This window comes from Mytilus trossulus, chromosome 6, assembly GCF_036588685.1.
Source record: "Mytilus trossulus isolate FHL-02 chromosome 6, PNRI_Mtr1.1.1.hap1, whole genome shotgun sequence".
Taxonomy (NCBI): domain Eukaryota; kingdom Metazoa; phylum Mollusca; class Bivalvia; order Mytilida; family Mytilidae; genus Mytilus; species Mytilus trossulus.
The window spans coordinates 23,039,148-23,059,885 of NC_086378.1; the positions used below are offsets into that span (position 1 = coordinate 23,039,148).

The 20,738-nt window shown below is 32.8% G+C and overlaps 2 protein-coding genes across 4 annotated transcripts in view; one reads left to right on the forward strand and one right to left on the reverse strand.

The window, feature by feature from the left end:
* LOC134720944 (uncharacterized) overlaps positions 1 to 10,695 on the reverse strand; it is a 31,986-nt gene extending 21,291 nt beyond the window's left edge. Inside the window, exon 1 of one of the 3 annotated variants that reach the window (XM_063583547.1) lies at positions 10,477 to 10,695. The gene's annotated coding sequence lies outside the window, so the exon portion shown is untranslated. The remainder of the gene's footprint in view (positions 1 to 10,476) is intronic. The other 2 variants (XM_063583550.1, XM_063583548.1) reach the window with 2 other exon arrangements.
* LOC134722424 (DNA polymerase III PolC-type-like) lies at positions 1,255 to 2,670 on the forward strand. Its single transcript, XM_063586046.1, has one exon. The coding sequence runs from the start codon at positions 1,255 to 1,257 to the stop codon at positions 2,668 to 2,670; it is 1,416 nt and encodes a 471-aa protein (XP_063442116.1).
* Positions 10,696 to 20,738: the final 10,043 nt, after the last annotated feature.

Below are 20,738 nucleotides of genomic sequence, written 5' to 3' on the forward strand. Positions count from 1 at the left end.
CATGCAGTCAAACACCAAACTAAGTAACGACATAAACGTTACCAATATCATTGCATAAGATGCGGATTTTAACAAGTGGTTTCTCGCCAGTAATGCTCGCCGAGATCAAAATATGTGAAAACAGAAACTTTTCCGACTGTTGACATGAAAAGCAAATAAAAATTGACATTGAGTATAGCTTAATCCGAAGAAGGATAAATTCTTAATCTTTTAAATATGTTAAAACTAAAGAATATTATTAGGGCTCATTCGTTCTTAATTTGAACCTTGATTTGCTCAAGTGGGTTAATAATCCAGCGTTCTTCTTTGCATTCAACTGTTCTTTTCATTTGCACAAATGCACTCGACGTAGTGAATAATTTGGGTTTGTTTAAAGCTTACTAATTGATGTGAGACAGGGTTCCGCGTTGAATGCATCACCTTGGCCAATATAATTGCTTACATCGACAATATTTTATATTTTGTCTTGGAGATGAATGGAGATATTTCTCATTGGCAATCATACCACATCCTCTTATTTTATTAAACACAAAGGTCTTACAGTTTGTTTTCTTTTTAAGTCCATGTTAGATGAATAAAATAAAACACTCCACAGAAAACGTTATGATATTCATTGAACAGGGTTTTTTTTTTTTTTAAATGTTTTTTCGATAATGAGTTTTTCAATTATTTGTAGTGAAAATGGTGAAGATGTTAGTCTGGTAACTGTCAAGTATGATATGGGGTGGCAAAAGAGAGGCTCCGGAAGAAAATACGACTCCAAATCAGGCGTTGGAACTTTAATCGGCGACCAAACAGGAAAGGTTGTAGGGAGGGGTATTCGGTCAAGCGATTGTAGAGTTTGTACCTATTGGGAAGCAAAATATGTTGAGCCACAGGAACACAAATGCACCCGCAATTGGTTTGGTTCTGCTAAGGGAATGGAACCTGACGTCGGCGCAAGACTAATAGAGGATATTGAAACAAAAGATTGTCAGGTTTCGACTGTTATTATGGATGACGACACTACAACTATGGCACGCATAAGACGAACAATCCAACATCCTATAAAAAAATAGAGTGACACGAACCATGTCAAATCACAATTTAACAACAAACTATGGAACTTAAAGAATACCTTTAAAAATGATTTAACTAAACCTGCAATAACCCATCTCAATAGGTGTTTTTCTTATGCTCTTTATTCAAACCGAAATAATCCGGAAGCCATGAGTAATGACTTACAGGCTATTGTACCTCATCTTTATAAAGAACATGACCTCTGCAATCAGAAATGGTGTTCATACAAAAGAAATCCTAATAAGTACAAACCCACTGTATCTCTTAATAGCCTTCCTCTTCGTCAAAAACTGGCTGAAATCATTGGGGAATACACCCCTATCCCCCTGTGCATCCACAAAAGAGGTTGAATCGTTTCACAGCATGCTGGCCAACAAAGCACCTAAGGCGAAACATTTATGCTCATCGTCAAGTTTGGAATGTCGGGTTGACTGCACTGTTGCTCAAAAAAATGTATCGTATGGTTATATATCACAGGTATATGAAGAGTGTGGTCTTTCACCAGGTAAAATAACAGAAAAATCGTCAGAAAAACTTACGGATAAGAGAAAATACCAAAATGATTATAAGAATTCAGCAGTTAATAAACGGAGAAAACTATTTCGGAAACAGATCATAAAAGAGAAGGAAACAGTAGTGGAGATGAGGGAAGGTGACACGTACAAAAAATCTATTGATTTAGAACAACCGACCCTAATAGACACTGATTTCATATCTGATCCCTTTACAACCCCTTTATTAGAAACATTTGATGTCAAAATTCATAATATGTCAGTTGTTTACTTTGACGTAGAAACAACATCACTAGCCAATGATTGTGATATAATCCAAATTTCAGCCATTGAAAAGTCTTCAGAATTCAATCAGTACATTACGCCATCACAGTGTATAAGTAGACAGGCATCAACGGTTACAGGACTATCAGTGTGGAACAACACACTTGTATATTATGGTCAAAAGGTAGATCAATGCATTCCACAAAAAGCATTTCAAAATTTTATATGCTGGCTAGAGAAATTTCCCTCTCAGATTATTTTAGTTGGACATAATTGCCGACGTTTTGATGCCCCAAGACTAATAAGATCCCTGTCTCAATATAATCTAAGTACATCATTTCAAAAGAAAGTAATCGGCTTTATGGATACACTATCTTTTTTCAGGAACAAGTATCCTCATCTAAAGTGCCACAAGCAGGAATTTTTGGCTGAAAATTTATTACAAAAGCAATACCAGGCACACAATGCTTCTGAGGATGTTAGAATCTTACAATCTATTCTTAACCATGCACAACCATCAGAAACAGAGATCTCAGAAAATTCTTTTAGTACAGAATCCCTAATCAGAAATATTGTTTCTGTCAAACAGACAAACCAAAGATATTTAACACTGCAAGGGCTTGTGGATAAAAAAATCATAACAAAATGTATGACAAAAAAAATAGCCGAGAGTGGTCTTGATATGGCTCAACTGTTAGCAGCGTACCGTCGCGATGCGGTGTGTGGGATTCAGCGTATATTTTCTGAGAAAAAGGTTGACAATAAACCAAGAGTAACAGCATGCAAGCGTATAGCTTCCGGAATCTGTAGTTTTCTGTCAAACGGAGAGAAGTAGATAAGGACGATCAGTTTAGACTGTCAGTTTTCTCACATCACATAAAACGTCAATACTTTAGTCTTCTATACATACTATATAGTACATAAATAAGTCATCAAAACTTGAATTGCATATTATTATTTATTCGGCTCAGTCTGTCGATTTATGTAGGGGAATCTGATGTGTAGTGGTTGTCATTTGTTGATGTGGTTGTTCTCGTTCTCGTTTTTCATATAGAGTAGACCGTTAGTTTTCCTGTTTGAATGATTTTACATTAGTCGTTATTGGAGTCCTTTATAACTTGCTGATAGGTGTTAGCCAAGGCTCCGTGTTGAAGACCGTTCTTTAGTTTAGTTAGTTTTTAGTTTAAACATATTTATTTATAGTGGATTGGGAAACAAGTTTTGCAACTTATATAAATCCCTTTCCACTTTGCGGGTGCGAGTGCTGCCTTGTAGCGGCATTAGCCTACTCTTTTTCGAAATCTACAAGGGTGTCTTTAACGTGCAAGAGATATGGCTCTCTCTTAACACGGGTCAGCCATTTATCGTCCCCTTCCGACGGACTATCATCGTTTCCTCAAGACCAGACCGTTCTTTGATCTATAATTGTTTACTTTTATAAATTGTGACTTGAACGGAGAGTTATCGCATCGGCACTCATACAACATCTGCTTATATTTACTTACAGAGTACAGCAAAACAGTAACATTAAGGTCCGTCTTACGAAAGGATATTCAATCCATAGATATATATATAATTTTATTTTTAGTGCAACCTGATATAACATTTTATACATACATTGATACAAAGTCAATCAGCCAGCCTTCAAAGGCTAACGAAGCACTGTCAATTAATGTCTTTAATTTGTAGAAAAATATAAATTCAAAGAAAAAGTCAAGAGGGGCACCAACAGAAATAGAAACTGCAATGTTACTCTTAATTTTATCGGATCTCAAAATTTTAACTCTTACCACAATTTTTACTATGATACAAAATCATAGTATAAATCGGAAGCTTATAAGTGTAACGAAAACTTATACAACTCAAAGTAAAACTCAAACTTTAACTCAAAATAAAGCTGTAACTCCAACTTAATCTCTTAATCTACCTGAACCTTTAGCCATATCTGATAAAAAAAAATATAGTTAGATAAAAATTCCACAGAAAAAATAGTTATCTATAATATGTCCACAGAAAACTGTATAAATGTAGCAAAACAGGATAAAATCAAAATCCGTTTATAACAATTTTTTTTTATTATTATATATTAATATTGGGATATGTATTTAGTCCAGTGGCGGTTTCATGATGTTTTGTAAGATATAATCAACCAAATTTTTCAAACAAAAAGCACGGTGGGTATGGTTGTCCTGCGAGAGAACGTACTGTGCTGGTGATTCGGTCCTGACGGGTGCTGTTAGGTCCTGATTCTGTGCTGGTGGGTTTGTTTACATTGTATCAGAACGGCAATAAAACGACTGTTTTGTTGCCTAATTTTTCTCTGATGCGTCATAAGTACCATGCAAAGTATATTACAACAATATTATATTGCAAAAGTCGTGCAAGTTCGTTTAACGGAATTGTCCTGACGCGGTGCTGGTGATAAAAAAAACGGTCCTGGTTCTGTGCTCCGATGTCCTGGTTCTGTGCCTTTATATTTTAGTTAAAAGTGGCATATATTCAAGATCATTGATGCTGTACTGTTATTGACTAATTAACTGTTGCCTTCTTTCTTGAAATTGACATTGTTTTGAATCCGTTTACTGTTATTATGCAAGAAAAAATACCCCTATTTTTTTTATTTTTTTTTTAAATTACCTGTAATCTTATTTATTGACCTGTTAATGGAACCGTCTTGTCCCCTTTTAAGATAAGAAAATATGTTTACGATTTTCGGGATTACGATCATTTTGCAAGATCATCAAAATACGTTGTAATTTATACAATACTAAGCTTATATAAAGTAGATGATGTGGTATGTTTGTTGTCAATGGACAAGTTTCCTTAAGAAACCAAAGGAAGTATGTGTTAATAACCATACGTCATCGTAATACCTTCAACAATAACCCATTTGCATAAAAATGTAAAAGGTTACCGTTTTGCATAAAAATGGAGAGAAAAAATATAGAACAAAGGACTTTCTGAGCGTTTGAATCATATGTCTTTAGCAACTTAAATCACATTTTTTTTGTGAACAATTGAGTGCTGACTATGAAAATGACAATAGTATTGTGGGTTTGTTTGTTTGTTGTTGTTGTTTTTTTTTTTAGGGGGGGTAAGTAAGAGCGAGGTTGCAGTAAAAGTTTTAAGCTTGGAATAGTTTCCCGTAAGATTAAAAAGTTGGTATTTTAAAAGAAAAATGTATCTTATAGCCATTAAGAATCACTTGCTGTATCTGTAAGATTTTTTCAACACAACTTTTTTGTCTGAACGGTTATCAGGTTTTTTTTTCTCCAAAGTTCGGTAGAACACTAAAACAAATCACTATTTTATGAAAGGGCAGACTAGAATATGTCAGAGAATGAAGACGAGATAACCTAGAGACCACTAACAAAACTAAGATTTTTTAGCTTTTTCATTTCAAAATTCCAAAATAAATAAATATTTTTGTAAAAGAATTACGGAGGAGGAAGTGAACAAATGTGTCCTACTTTACTATATTTAAATATTATTATGAATAAAAATCAAATGTGCCTTAATTATAATTGAAAATGAGTAATTGAAAAAAATACTTAACTAAAATAAACTTTTATTTTAATATTGGTAATATCACTATTCTTTTAATTTTTGTGTGTCAAACACACCATCTCTGTAGTAATGACTCCTTTCTAATTTTTTCACTTCATCCATTTTTTTCTGCATTTTTTTATATTGTGAATTCTTAGTATTATTATATTTAAATGTAGCCTTAATTTATATTTAAAAAAACGAATCTAAAGCCAGATATATCAATCATTTTTGTTTTCATCTATCCGTTTTCAGGACAGTAACATTGAACGTAAACACGCCTGGAAAGTAAAATGCGTACTCGGCTGTCTATAATCGATCATTTTTAGACACCCTCCTTAAAAACAAACCGGGGTGGGGGTTCAGAGATGCAAATTAAGTACTCAGATCAATATTTTATCTTTTCGTGTATGGTTTATGACCCCTTCTGTGGCTTGTCAATTACGAAATGTGCAAACTGCAAAAGTATCAAAACAGCACAGACAATGAATAAAAGAGACATAATTTTGTTAATAAATCAAGGGGAAATTTCTTGCAAAGCATTATTATTTATAGTTCATTACTGTTTTTAGTAGAAAAAGAGAATTTGGAAAAAAGAAAATCACTATTTTTGTAGAAAATTCACAGACGTTTGTAAAGAGATTTTTGATGTTTAGCATTGGATCAACGCAAGGGTACATTATCCTTAAAAATCTATTTAAAAGTATTTGAAACTAACGTTTGCTTTGTTAATTGTGCACTTCAATATTCCCCAAGGGTTACTGGGAAATAGAAATATGGTCACTTGGTCTTCTCCTGACCGGCAGTATAACGCTTGCCGAAGTGGGGCGTCCGTTTGGCTGTGCGGGATGAATCAAGTTCGCAGTCGCGTCCGGTCAGAATGTCTCGTGTAAAGAGAGTGCCACACTCTTTGAACGTGAATAACCCTTGCAGCAACTCTTTGGGGGGGGGGGGGGGGGGGGGTCCGTAGGTGGCCTGCTGCAAAGCAAAATTTCTTTTCCTATCAAATACATCATCATTTTCCAGTGGCAGTCCAAAATTCCACGACTATTGGCCTCTTTTATGACAAGACCTACCTATTGTATTTATTGTGAACTTGTTCTCGTCCTGAATATGCATGAAATATTTGCCACTGGACGTTCAGCAACCAACAATCAATCAATCAATAGCTTCATACTACCAATTGAGTTTAAAAAAGAAATTCTTAGATTAAACACCTACATTTAACTTTAAAAGGTCATTACAATTTGAAACAATACAAATCCACACACACACAAAAACTGGCTTAATTTCAAATGGTTATCAACCTGAATCGCTATAAGATCATATATAAGCTCACCTGTGTCGAGGGGTCGTGTGAGTTCATGTATTGTCTTGGCGTCCACAATTACAAAAAGATCTTTTCTGAAATTACTTGACCAAATGTTACCAAATGATTTTTCAAGAGTGAATATAGGAAAAACAATATTCATCAACAAACATGACCACTGTCTGTTAAAATGTATTCGAGTTTTAGTTACAGCCGATTCCATCGAGTATATAGGTAGGCAAACATAATATCGTTGGTTAGCTTGCTTGTAAGCTAAACCGCACCCTCCTTTCGAAGTAGCCTGGTCCTACAGACAGAAAGATGTGTCATTTGTCGGACTTGTATACTCTTAAAGAAGGGTAGTTTACATAACCTAACAATGACTTTTCTGTTCATCAAGCAATATAACCAAAGATATTCCCTTTGTCTTCACACTCATTGAAATCGGCTTTAATATTGCAAAAGTTTAAGCAATTAGAGCAAAACTTTCCTAGTAAAAAAAATCAAAATGTCTTTCTACCTTGCACATTTCAGAACATTCAGATCAGATAACGAAACTGGGTCCAGCAACATTTATAAGCAATTTAAGATTTTGACGCTCACAGTTTCCTTTCACCTTCCATTCATGATAATTAAATTGAACTGTAAAACATTTCTTGGTACCTTCTTAATTCCTTTATAAGTCTCATGTAAACATAATTATGACAATAACTGTTTTGAGCACAAGATTCACTGCACACTTTTAAAGTTCTGCTTCATCAAACATTAAAATGTGAACTTAAATTTTGAGACTTTTAATCGACACGATTGAGTTGTATATGAGACCATGGTTTATCTATTAGTTGAAAATGCGGCTTTGAAATAGCTTTCAGTACCTGCGAGCATTCGTTGTTCAATAATGTGCGTCTTTGTGTAATTATTTAATGTGATACATTGTTGTGTTGGTACACCACTGTAACAATGAAGGAGGAAATGAGGAGGGTTGGTTGGGTGGAAGTGAGGAGGGGTATGCGGAGCGCTGACAAACATGTCTATGCGGCATGGGCTTTGATCATTGTTAAGGCATCAATGTAAGGGGCATTTAATATCTTAATAAAACTATTCTTATTTTAGATACTATATATATTGTTCTCTGATATTGGACGAAAGATGTTGCCCTTTTATGTAATTATGTTATACAAGTTACGATCATTTGAAAACACATATTAAACAGCCAAATGGATGCACAAGAGCTAAATAGGAGTAAAAGATCCTATTGACAACAACTATCTGCCCAATTTTATTGATTTTGTAACATTTGTTTCAAATATGACCAACTTCTAATCCAAAATCACCAGCACCGTATCAGGACCCACCAGCACAATGACAGGACCCACCAGCACAGTATCAGGACATGAGTAAATTGAGAAAATGCTAATTTTTTATAAATTGCAATGGTTTTTTTACAAAATAGTTTTGTCGTGTGGATTGCGGTATAGAAAGCGGACTCTGTGAGCATTTTTGTTTTATTTTTTCAGTTCGAGATTTTCTGAAATTGAGCATTTTTGTGTTACGCTTACTGAAACAATTTAGAGGGTCAACTTTTCAATGGTTTATATATGAACCCATAAGAAATAAAATTGAAAAATCTCAACTGTTTTCTTCCATTTTTTTATTAGTGAAAACGTCAAAAATCATCATTTTCGTCTTTGTTTACATTTTTTCATTGATCACCAGCACCCGTCAGGACCGAATCACCAGCACAGTACGTTCTCTCGCAGGACAACCATACCCACCGTGAAAAGGGGTAGGTGGGTCCCTGCCCACGCCCTGTGCTTAATTCGCCTCTGTTGTCATTGTGTGGTACATCTATCAGATGCAGTGCATTGCATAACATTACAAGTTGGTCGACTAATTGAACGGTTATAATAGATAAGAAATCGTAAAGCTCTAATACCCAGGCAATGGAAATTGAACAATATAATAATGTATGTACAATGAATATGAATACGGTGTGACGATGCTCGAACTCAGTAAAAATGTGTTGCCACAGTTCGAATAAGTTATGCAGCGTTGTGTTAGTACGGAAATTTTAACCAATTGTCATTTCGTTACATGTGGTTCGACATTAAGGTTTATGTAATATGCTGGGTTTTGCATATTTTACATGGATTTTCAAGTTTTATCTTCCCGGTCCGAATGGACAAGGCAGTGAACTTGTTCTGCCTGTAGACAAAAAGGCACGCACTTCTTTTCAGCGGAATCACGGCAAGCCGAAAATAATTTCTATCATATATGGCATGAGGCAAGCATCTCATTCTTTTTCCTCATACAAAAAATGCAATTAAAAAGAATGAGATGATTTCATCTTGGACAATTTTTTTTTATACATGTAATAAACGTTGTTTAACAATTCGATAGATTGATAAAAATATTAATGAATAATCAAAATACCTTAAAAAACCATTTCAAACATGTTATAAAGTGTGTAGTGAAATAGTTTGTTTCAACTCAATGCAAGCTTTGCACAAAATGCTGCTGTACCAGCAACGTCTTTCTATAACGTTAAAGAAAAGTTATATTTCCCGCCAAAAATCGATAATATGATTATTTCCTTTTTAGCGGTTTTAAAACATCGGTGACCCCCCTTTTTTATTTATGCTTTTTAAATCTTCTCTGAAGCTGCAACTTATGCAGAAGTTAAAAGGAAAAAACATTAGTAGATTTTTTTTATTTTGAGAAAAATCTAGAATAGATAGGAATTAAAAATGGCGGGAAATATTAAAAACCTTTGAAAAGCAAGGAAATTGCTACAAATAACTGGTTTTAAGGTACAAGTTATATTTGACTGTTTTTATTTTCACAGTTAAACATCTTTTTTTAATAATTTTGGATTTTTTAAACAACTTAGAGGGCTATTTTTATATTTTGGTTAAAAGCGATTCTTTAAGTTTTGATGACGTCATATCTCGAAAACAACATCGGTGACCCCAATTTTTTTTTCGCCTAAAATTTCGTAATAAGTATGATTTATCTGCTTACAAAATTTCAATTGATTATTATTAGTAGTTTAAATAGTGTGATTTCCCTTTAATGGCATCTTGTGTATACAATGTACATATGACATCACATGATAAATATTTGCGTAAGACATTGTAATAGTTTCACAGACTTTTTCATTTATGTCATTTTACACAAAAATATTGGTTAAATTGTATTTATTTTAATCATGTTAATATGTTGTATTAGAATGGAGAAAAATGTCTTGTATTTTAAGCTTGGTCTTTGAAAACCTTGATTTTACTGTCACAAATATCCCTTTACCTACAATGTAGCTCTGCTACGTGTGGCTACATTAGGTAAACTTAATTTGCGACAGTAAAATCTATGTTTTACGAAGGCCAAGCTCAAAATACAATACAGTTATCTCCCTATTAAAGACGTGAACTGTAAACTGCCATTGCCTTTACAATATTGTTAATAAACACCCTGATTAAGGTAAAATGTCACCCACACCCACAAGATAATAACATACCACTTGAGGCTAATTATGGTTTTATATGGCCTAAACAAACACAAAAGTCTGTGTTAATTAACTTAATTTTAAATCATTCAAGTAATTGTAATTTTACCAAAAACAGTATTTTAAAAAGAAGTTATACAATGCAAAATATATTCACAGATTGATAACAGTTTTTTTTTAAATAGCATACATGTAGAAGTAACATACATTGATGATTAAAGCAGACTTACTTTCATATTAAAATTTGTGTAAAACAGTTAAAAAATTATGTTATTGGTGCTTACCGTATATTGCCTTGTGGTTTGAGCTGTGAATTAAACTGAGGTTCAATAAATGAGTAAGTATTGTCTATGTTTCTTACTCACACACCTCCTTAAATATATGCTTGGTTGTCAGTTTTAAATATAGTGTCAAGGTGTGCTTTCCTACAACGAAAATAAACACGGAAGTCACGAAATTGTAAACAAACTGGTACATATAAATTACTCCTTCACTGTGCTAAGAAAATGAGTCTCGTTAAGAAACCAGTAAAAAATAATTTAGAACAATGTCGGAGCAGCCTTAAACTCGATTCCGTCTATTCCAGTCAGGCAAGTTAGTTATCATAGTCTACTTTTTCGAATAAGACATATTAAGCCATAATTAAATAAGACAAAAATCTCTAATAAAAGCCGGTATATGCATTTACAAGTATAAATGTTAGCGCTGTCAGGGTTGTAGAGCTTTAAAAATCGACGGAACAACAAAAATAAAAACATATCAAGTCATCAGTGTCCATCAGTACATGAAACATAGAAGCGGCAAGATACTATCAATATATACATGCAACACAAAAGCAAAGAAGCATGCACATTTATTAAATTTATTAATATGACAGTATGTCCTCCCAGTTAAACTATGTAACTTAAAGGTACATGGCATGTATTTAGTCTTCAGTTTTATGTATAAATATATATATATATGAGTCTAAATTGAAAACTACGTTCAAACCTATGATTGCGTTGGATAAAAACCGCAATTTTTATACGTGTGCATGTCAAACAAATTTCGTTGTAGAAGGGTCTAAAAACAGCACAAACAACATTTTCCAAAAGACCAAAAAAGTGAAAAAGTATATTTAAACAAAACGCATTTGAGTAACAGGTCGAACAACTGATGTTCTTAAACCCTGCTGACTGCCATTGACGATTGCCAAATAAAATTGATCACAAGATGTAACAAAATGGATCTGAGTATAAATTTAATGCGTCACAGAAAGAAAAAAAATTGTTAACTTGTGGCTACGATGTTGTGCCACAAACATTCGGTGTCAATATTTCTTCAGTACACCAGATCTAGATTTCGACAATATATGTCTCTCCAGTGATGTTAGGGATCGAAACGGTATTTGGAAGGCCATATAATTTACTCTCAATTTAAGATTGACTCTTGAATTTTAAGAGACAATATAGGATGAACGGATCATATAAACCGGAGGGGAAATATGATACATGCCCAAACAAAAAATATAAACGAGTCTAAATTGAAAACTACGTTCAAACCTATGATTGCGTTGGATAAAAACCGCAATTTTTATACGTGTGCATGTCAAACAAATTTCGTTGTAGAAGGGTCTAAAAACAGCACAAACAACATTTTCCAAAAGACCAAAATAGTGAAAAAGTATATTTAAACAAAACGCATTTGACTAACAGGTCGAACAACTGATGTTCTTAAACCCTGCTGACTGCCATTGACGATTGCCAAATAAAATTGATCACAAGATGTAACAAAATGGATCTGAATATATATATATATATTTATATATATATAAGTGCCTATAAATAGCAGCACATGACATACAAATCTATGGGAGTGTGGATTAATATATTTATATATATATATATGTACCATTCTCTGTAACTTTGTATTTAATTTATGAGAAAAGAAGCTTCATTCATCCACTTGTAAGTTAAAAACACAAAAGCCCAAATAAAATAGTTTCAAATAAACACGATAAAAGCACATAAAGATAAGTTCAAGTATAACTAAAATTACCGTGACAAAGCAGCAGTTCTAAGCACTATAGTAAAGATAACAAAATAATTTTGCCATGCTGAAAAATAATGGACTTACCGGGTTTTGAAGGCAAAACATTGGCAGAGCTGCCAGACCAAGAATTTATCAAGTTCTTGAATTGATTTAAAGATTATTGCTTACCTGGCTCATCTGGCAGCTCATTCCAAAGCTAAGCACCTGCATACCTTAAAGATTGAAGGCCGTATATACAGTTGTCCTTCTTTTTCTCTTTTGTTTTCTTTAATTACTTTAATGCTTGGATGGTGTTCATCAATAATTGTATCTTTTGAGCCGATGAATTTGGCAACACTTACAAAAAAAGTTATTAAATATTTCGATAACTTCATTTTGATTATTTTATTGTCTTAACATAATATTAGATATATATATGAACATTTGAAAAAACTGTAACATAGTTGCATTATATAGATATAGGAAGATACTTATCATTATTGTAATTAATGATATATAAAAGTTATAAACCCGATATCAGACAAACCAAGATGACAGATGGCCATTTACCTAGCCTTGGTGATACGCAAAAAAATTGTCCTTGATACAAGTATTAATTACGGAAACAGGAACATAATGATTATGTATATCTCAGTATCCAGAAACAATTAGTTAATGCCATCTATGAATTGTCAATAACTTATGATTTAGAACATTCAGTTAGTACCTCGACATGTGGCTGTATTACAGAAGGATACGCATAAACATTATCGTTTATTGACCACACTACACGATCACAAGACAAGCCTATGATTTAAACATTGATAGACATTTTGTTGTTTGACCAGAATTATATTGTTCTCGCACAGCTGTGTTAATGTTATCATTAAAGATTATCGTTGATCACCTTAACGATATTGATTTTCTCACTTGGTATCCCATTTTATGTTTCTTTGGAGAGTAAGACCTAAATATTTTGTAGAGCCAACGTTTCCGAGAGAGTAATTATGTAACTTTTAAGTGAAGTATTAACTAGGTTTTCGTTTTTGTGTTTCACTGAGACTGTTGCAAATCCAAATCAGATTTTAATTTATACATGTGTCATCTTGTTTCTTAATTTCCAAATAAATAATGCTGTTATCTGCGAAAAATCTTTATGTGCTTGTTCAATATATTTTGCCAAATCATTAATACATATCAAGAATGAAATTGGTCCAAGCACTCTACCGTGTGGTAACCCAGATGTTACATGAATTTCATTTGATGTTTCACCTTTTAGGACTACTGTTTGTATATTGTTTGTTTAAAAGTCTTAAATTTAATGTTATGTACTGTCATTTATAGCATAGAAACCAACTTTATACACTATGTGATGGTGTAAAACTTTGTCAAATGCTTTTTAATCCATTATCATGATGTATGTTTGAATATTTTTATCATTTGAATTTGCAAGATATTGAAGAAATGACATCAATTGAGTTTTACAGGAACGAGGTGGATGAAAACCATGTTGTAAGTCTACCGCATACATAATTTGTATTATTCCTAGATGTTTCATGATATTACTAGCTACAGCATGTTCTTATACATGTGGCATCTGCATGTAAATTAAAGATATAAGGCAATAGTTTCTAGGATTTTGTTTGTCGCCATTTTTTGACATATTGTTGAATGACACCAGTCTTCTGGGATAGTTCCAGGGTTAAGTGATTTTGACTGTGTAATTGACAAGATAAGATTAATATATGTCTTGCAATCTTTGAAATTTTTTCCATGGACAAGATCGATCAAGCTCAGCGGTTTTGTTGATATTGATATTGTTTAGAAGTTTTCTGTGCCCTGTTTTTGTATTATATCAAATATAAGGCATCTTTGGATGTTTACTGACTCCCTTCTCTTGTATTGGGTCATCGGGTACAGATTTAAATGCTTTTTAAAACTTTCATCTACTATATTTTCTTTTCTTTTTTAATCAGATGTAAGTGAGCCTTCTTCCCAAAGTGTTAGTAGAGTTTTCAAACTTTTCTATTTAAATGTAGCTGAACAGATATTTAGGGAAATGTTTTGATGTAGCAGTGTTTTTTCTCTCTCCATCATATATGGTATACCACATATCATTAATATATCTTCAATATATTTACAAGATGTTCTTTGTATACGTTGTTTTTTGTGTTTTGTGTATTAATTTCTTGAGCTGGTTTTGTTTCTCTTCGCCTTTCAATGTATACGTTTGATATGTTTTCTTACATACTATTCATTTGGTTTCTAATCAATTTGAAAATAGAAATGGGGAATGTGTCAAAGAGACAAAAATCCGACAAAAGAGCAGAAAACAAATATTGCCTGTCATTTAAGGTCAATGTTTGCCTTGTATCGTCATTTTCTGTTGTATGTTCTCAGAGATAGTTTTTGTATAGAATGTTTATATTACCCTACGTATATTTGTATCATCACTATCCATTTTATGCATGATATTTTTATATATTTTATTTACATTCTTTTTTTTTTTACCTGGTTTGTTTTTATATTTATAGATTTTACGTGGATGGCTTTGACATCTTTATAATGATGTAAACATTCAACAATATGAGCGTCACTGATGAGTCTTATGTAGACGAAACTCGCGTCTGGCGTACTAAATTATAATCCTGGTACTTTTGATAACTATATCATGGTCTGTCTCTCCTAATGGTGTCATTGTTTTATTTTTGCATTAATTACATGGATAATATGTTCACACACGATCTAATTTTATCATTTCGAGTTGGTTTGTTTACAACCTGTACTTAGTCTATTGTGAAAAAATGCTGCTGCTGTTTTTGGTTCTTTATATAAAGCTTCAATCTACGTAGAATCCGCTTACGGTTGGAACTATGCTAATTAGAAATTGTTTCGAAATCACTACCATGGTACATTTTCAAATGATTATTACATATACATTGTTGAATAATCCAGAGTTCTCTAAATATACTTCAGAAATTTACCCAAACGAACTTACTTTAACTAAATCTAACATAAACAGCAGCAGTTGTCCTTTTCTAGATTTAGACATTTCAATTTCAAACGGGAAACTTCACACTAAAATGTACGTCAAAAGAGACGATTTTTCATTTCCTATTGTTAATTTTCCCTTTTTAGACGGCGATGTGCCGTTGGCTCCATCATACGGTGTTTATATATCGCAACTCGTTCGGTTTGCCCGTGTGTGTTCTGATGTCATAGATTTTAACGAACGTAATCAATGCATCACTGGTAAATTGTTGTGTCAGGGATTTCGATACCATAAATTACTTACAACTTTTACTAAATTCTTTCATAGATACAAAGATTTGATAAGTAAATTTGGCTATACCTGTAGAAGTCTTATTAAAAATGGTATTTCACATCCTAAATTTTATGGTAATATTGTACTTAAAGCGAAGAAATCACTATGTGATCCTTGTAAACTCATCGAACCTTTAAACTTATAAGTAAGGGTTATCGTACCAATATTGTAATTAGAACTCTGAAAATAGTTCACATTGGGACTAATATTGATTTTGTCATTAGCAAATTAAAACATAACTAAATTTCATTATCTTTTGAGGCGAGATGTATAGAGACACAGACAAGTTAACTTTTATTTCTATAGAAGTTGCTCTTCACTATACTACTACCTGTCGATACATTTATTTTTGGCATTGCACAAGTCATGTCTTCTTTGACTATTAATGACGTTAAAATACCAAATCCCTGTGATGTGTTTTAGTCGATTTTAGTCTCTGATGCATGGTTTTTTACTATTAATTGGTTTTGGCTTTTAACTAGCTGTCAGTAACTGCGAGTTCTCTCAAATCGTATTTTCTTGTTAATTCGACCTGTTGATACTGTTTATAATGCTTTTTTGTTATTTTTTGATTTATATGAATCTTGTCTTACACCAGCTTTGATTATTTGTAGTATCTTCAATTTTTCACTTATTCTTACAACATTTGTATAAACGTCAAGATTATAAAAAACGTTTTTTTTTCTAAAGTGAACATTGATTGGTTAAATATTTCTCAGTGTGTTTGAATTTGTTTGTTAGCTTTTTGGTCATGAATTTTTGTCTCTAATATTGAATTTACTGTGCATTTGTATTCAGATATCGCAGATCAAATTTATTCGTTCATTGTGTAATCATACGTTTTTTGATTGAGTTAAGTCTGCCAATTGATATTTTATTGTATGTTTTTCTATGTTGAGACGTTATGCTATTGTTTCAGAAAAAGGGAGAAGGTTTGGATCCATGAAAACGTTTAATCTCGCTGCAAATGTTTGCACCTGTCCTAAGTCAGGAATCTGATGTACAGTAGTTGTCGTTCGTTTATGTAATATATACGTGTTTCTCGTTTCTCGTTTTGTTTATATAGATTAGACCGTTGGTTTTCCCGTTTGAATGGTTTTACACTAGTAATTTTGGGGCCCTTTATAGCTTGTTGTTCGGTGTGAGCCAAGGCTCCGTTTTGAAGGCCGTACTTTAACCTATAATGGTTTACTTTTTAAATTGTTATTTGGATGGAGAGTTGTCACATTGGCACTCACACCACATCTTTCTATATCTATATATTACAGATTATTCCTAAATGCCATTATGTGTTTTCCAGTGTCAGATATTTCGATTAAACATTCAACATGCAGTATATCATAAATATACCGCATACTCAAGCGATTTTGAAATTTGCTGTGAAAATAATTTTATCGTGACTGTATGCAATAATTTGCAATAACACTTTACCATATTTATGTACTGTAAATCGTGTGATTTTAAATTAAACTCGTTTTATTTCCCTCTGTAAGCCTCCTACTTTCACAAAACTGGACACACTTGAAATCCGATACATATATATATATATATACCCCTGTTATATGAGTATACAAATGAAAATAATACTGATTCAAATGTATTAAGATTTTTTTTCTCTCTGCTTTGTGTCTTTTTGTTGCGGGTTTGTATTAGTACCATAACACGACAATTCTGTATTTTTGTTAAGTGTTTTCCAATTTCTATCCAAACCTTTTCGATAGATTTTAGTTTGTCCTTATTTGGTATACTGTTACACAACTGTCCCAGGTTTGGAGAGGGATGGCACCTTCAACTAGTTTAACCCCGTCACATTCTATATTTACAGGTCCAAAATCAGGAGTCTGTATTTGTATGGTGGATGTTGTTTGTTGCTGTTTAATTACTTGTTTTTAGTCTGTTGCTTTGTATAGTGTGTGCTTGTTTTATGTTGTTATACCACTGTTTCCTATTAGGGGCAGTATTTGGCGTCATAAAAATAGTTTAACCCCGCTACATTCTATAGGTGCCTGTACCAAGTCAGGAACCTGAAATTCGATCAGTGATTTTCGTTTGTTGCTGTGTCTCATATTTGTGTTTCGTTGCACAATATTTTGTGCAAAGATTATGCCGATAGTTTCCTCGTTTGAAATGTTCCACGTTTGTTTTTTCGGAACCTTTTATAGCTGACTATGCAGTATTGATATGCTCATAGTTAAAGGTCATGCGTTGCCCCCTAATTGTTACTGTCCGGGTCATTTTGGTCTCTTATAGGGAATTGTTTAACTGGCAATCATATATTCAATCTTCTTTTTTGTGATCATTATATATAATTTAAATTACATGCTTTTTTCGTTGTTGATTGGCGATTCCCGTTCCATGCGATTACAGGTACCAATGTCTCAAAGAAAAGTGCAAATCGAGTTATTCATTCTTGTTACAAACAATTAAGTCTACAAAAACAACCCTAGTTTTCTTTTTCTTTTTTATAATTATTCAGTTTAATTGCGTACTATTTGGAAATTAGTATGGCGTTCATTATCACTGAACTAGTATATATTTGTTTAGGGGCCAGCTGAAGGACGCCTCCGGGTGTGGGAATTTCTTGTTACATTGAAGACCTGTTGGTGACCTTCTGCTGTTGTTTTTTCGTTGGTCGAGTTGTTGTCTCTTTGACACATTCCCCATTTCCATTCTCAATTTTATAGCACTAGTTTTCTTAACTAAACCTTGCAATGACTTAAGGTATAACCAAATATAATTGATACTTATTTGCACACAGGTACACACTAAGTTCAAATGAATTATCATTATCTATAAACAATTGAAAAACATTTAACACTTTATTGACAATAAGATAACATATTAAAACTACATTTACACAAACAATGCATATATATCTATAATTATAGTGTGATTTTACAAGAAATAATGATCAGAAATCTGAATGATAAATTTAAATTGTTTTCCCATGTTCGATAAAAAAAAAAACCCAGCATAATAAACAAATACTAGTAAGTTACAGAACGAGCCACACTTTATGATATTTTTTATATTTTAATTTGCTTCCATAAAATTGAATTGCAAATTTTGGCTGCAGTATAAAACAACAAATCTTTAAAAATTGCAAATAAATAATAAAATATGTACCACTACATTAGCTACATGTATAGTGGGAAGGTTTAGTGCGCGTATTGTTGTGCGTTTTTTTTTACATTGGCTAGAGGTATAGGGGGAGGGTTGAGATCTTCAAAACATGTTTAACACCGCCTCAATTTTTCACTTGTCCCAAGTCCTGGCTTTTGTTAGTCTTGTAGGATTTTTAATTCTAATTTCTGGAATGTCTATTATTTGGAGTTTAGTATGACGTCCATTATCACTGAACTAGTATACATATTTGTTTATGGGCCAGCTGAAGGACGCCTCCGGGTGCGGGAGTTTCTCGCTATATTGAAGACCCATTGGTGGTCTTTGGCTGTTGTCTGCCCTTTGGTCGGGGTTGTTGTTGCTTTGACACATTCCCCATTTCCATTCTCAATTTTATTTAACAATAGCATGATACATGATGATATTGTGGATAGCGTAAAATAAAGGACAAAATGATAAGATCTATCTTTTATCAGGTTAGTTTCATACTGTAAATAGATTTAATACAAACTGAGCTTAACATTGACATCAAACAATGTTAATAAAGGAAAATAACAAAAATAACGGAAACCGAGGAAAATTCTAAACGAAAAATCCTCAAGCAAATGGCAAAGTAAAAAACTAAAAAACATTAAACGAATGGATAAAAAATGTCATGTTCCTGACTAGGTATAGACATTTTCTCCTGCAACAAAAGGTTGAATAAACCGTTTTATATCTACTAGCTAAATCCACCATTATAAAGAGAACACAACTGACGTATATTTTGTACCAAATAAAGGCAACAGTAGTATACAGCTGTTCAAAACTCAAAAATCCATGGACAAAAAACAAAATCGGGGTAACAAACAACACTAAAATGTAGCACACACAGGAACGGACCAAACCAGGAATATACGAGATGGGTTCCACTTGTGTTTTGATCGATAAAGTTTGATTTTAACAGTTTAAGCATTGGAGTCATTAATACAATTAAACCATTTTCTTTATTTTCATGTTTTTAACTACTGGTTTCGTTTAGATTGGCGCTAAACGCCACATCTATATTTTCCGAAAGCCCTTGTACCTTGAAAAAAGGACTATTTAAAACGTAGTAGTTTTCTGCACCATATTCATAAATTAATCGTCCGCATGCATTTCTGATTATATGTATCTGAGATACATCGTTATGCAATAGCAATTAATTTATTCGAAGGTTTATGGTCTCGCCTAAGATGACACTTCACCCCACAGTACAATACGTTTACCCAAATTAATGCAATTGTTTAAATTTCACGTAATTATACATAAAATTTTTGTAATGAAATCTGCGAAGTTTAAATCACTTCTGTCGGTTATTACATTATAGTTTAAACAATTACCAGTACGTTTATGTTTAGGAATATTTTTTAAGCCCCTTGACGTATGAACAAACAAGTTTAACTGAAACAAATCCAGGTCAAAAACAAAATCCGAGGAAAACACATCATCGATAGGAGGAAAACAACGGCACAACAAAAATACTGAATAGCTACAAAAACAAACGCCAACATATATTTAAACGGACAATCCAATAAACAACTGGCTTATTAAAGTTATTCCTGACTTGGTACAGAACATTTTTTTTTCTTTTTATGGCTAGCCACAATATATTTATAAAGAGTGCGTCACGCAAATGTATCAACGCCACAAAAAGTGACGTTATTTGCAGATTTCTAAAAAAAAGCAACAGTAGTATACTGCTGTTCAAAATTCATAAATCGATAGAGAAAAAACAAATCTGGGTTACAAACTAAAACTGAGGGAAACGTATCACATATTAGAGAACAACGACACAACAGCGAAATGTAACACACACAGAAACGAACTATAACGTAACAATGGCCATTTTCCTGACTTTCCAAATATAACAAACATTTTAATATATATATATAGAATTGTATAAGTAATGGTGAAATTATTTGTAATTTCTACCCATGTTTGTTTATCTTCTAAATAAAAACTGGGACATGGGCATACCGATGCTTTAAACTAAAAATCCTTCATACGAACTAGCTGATTAATTATCTTAACATTTACATACATATAGGAAATAAAAACTAGAATTCA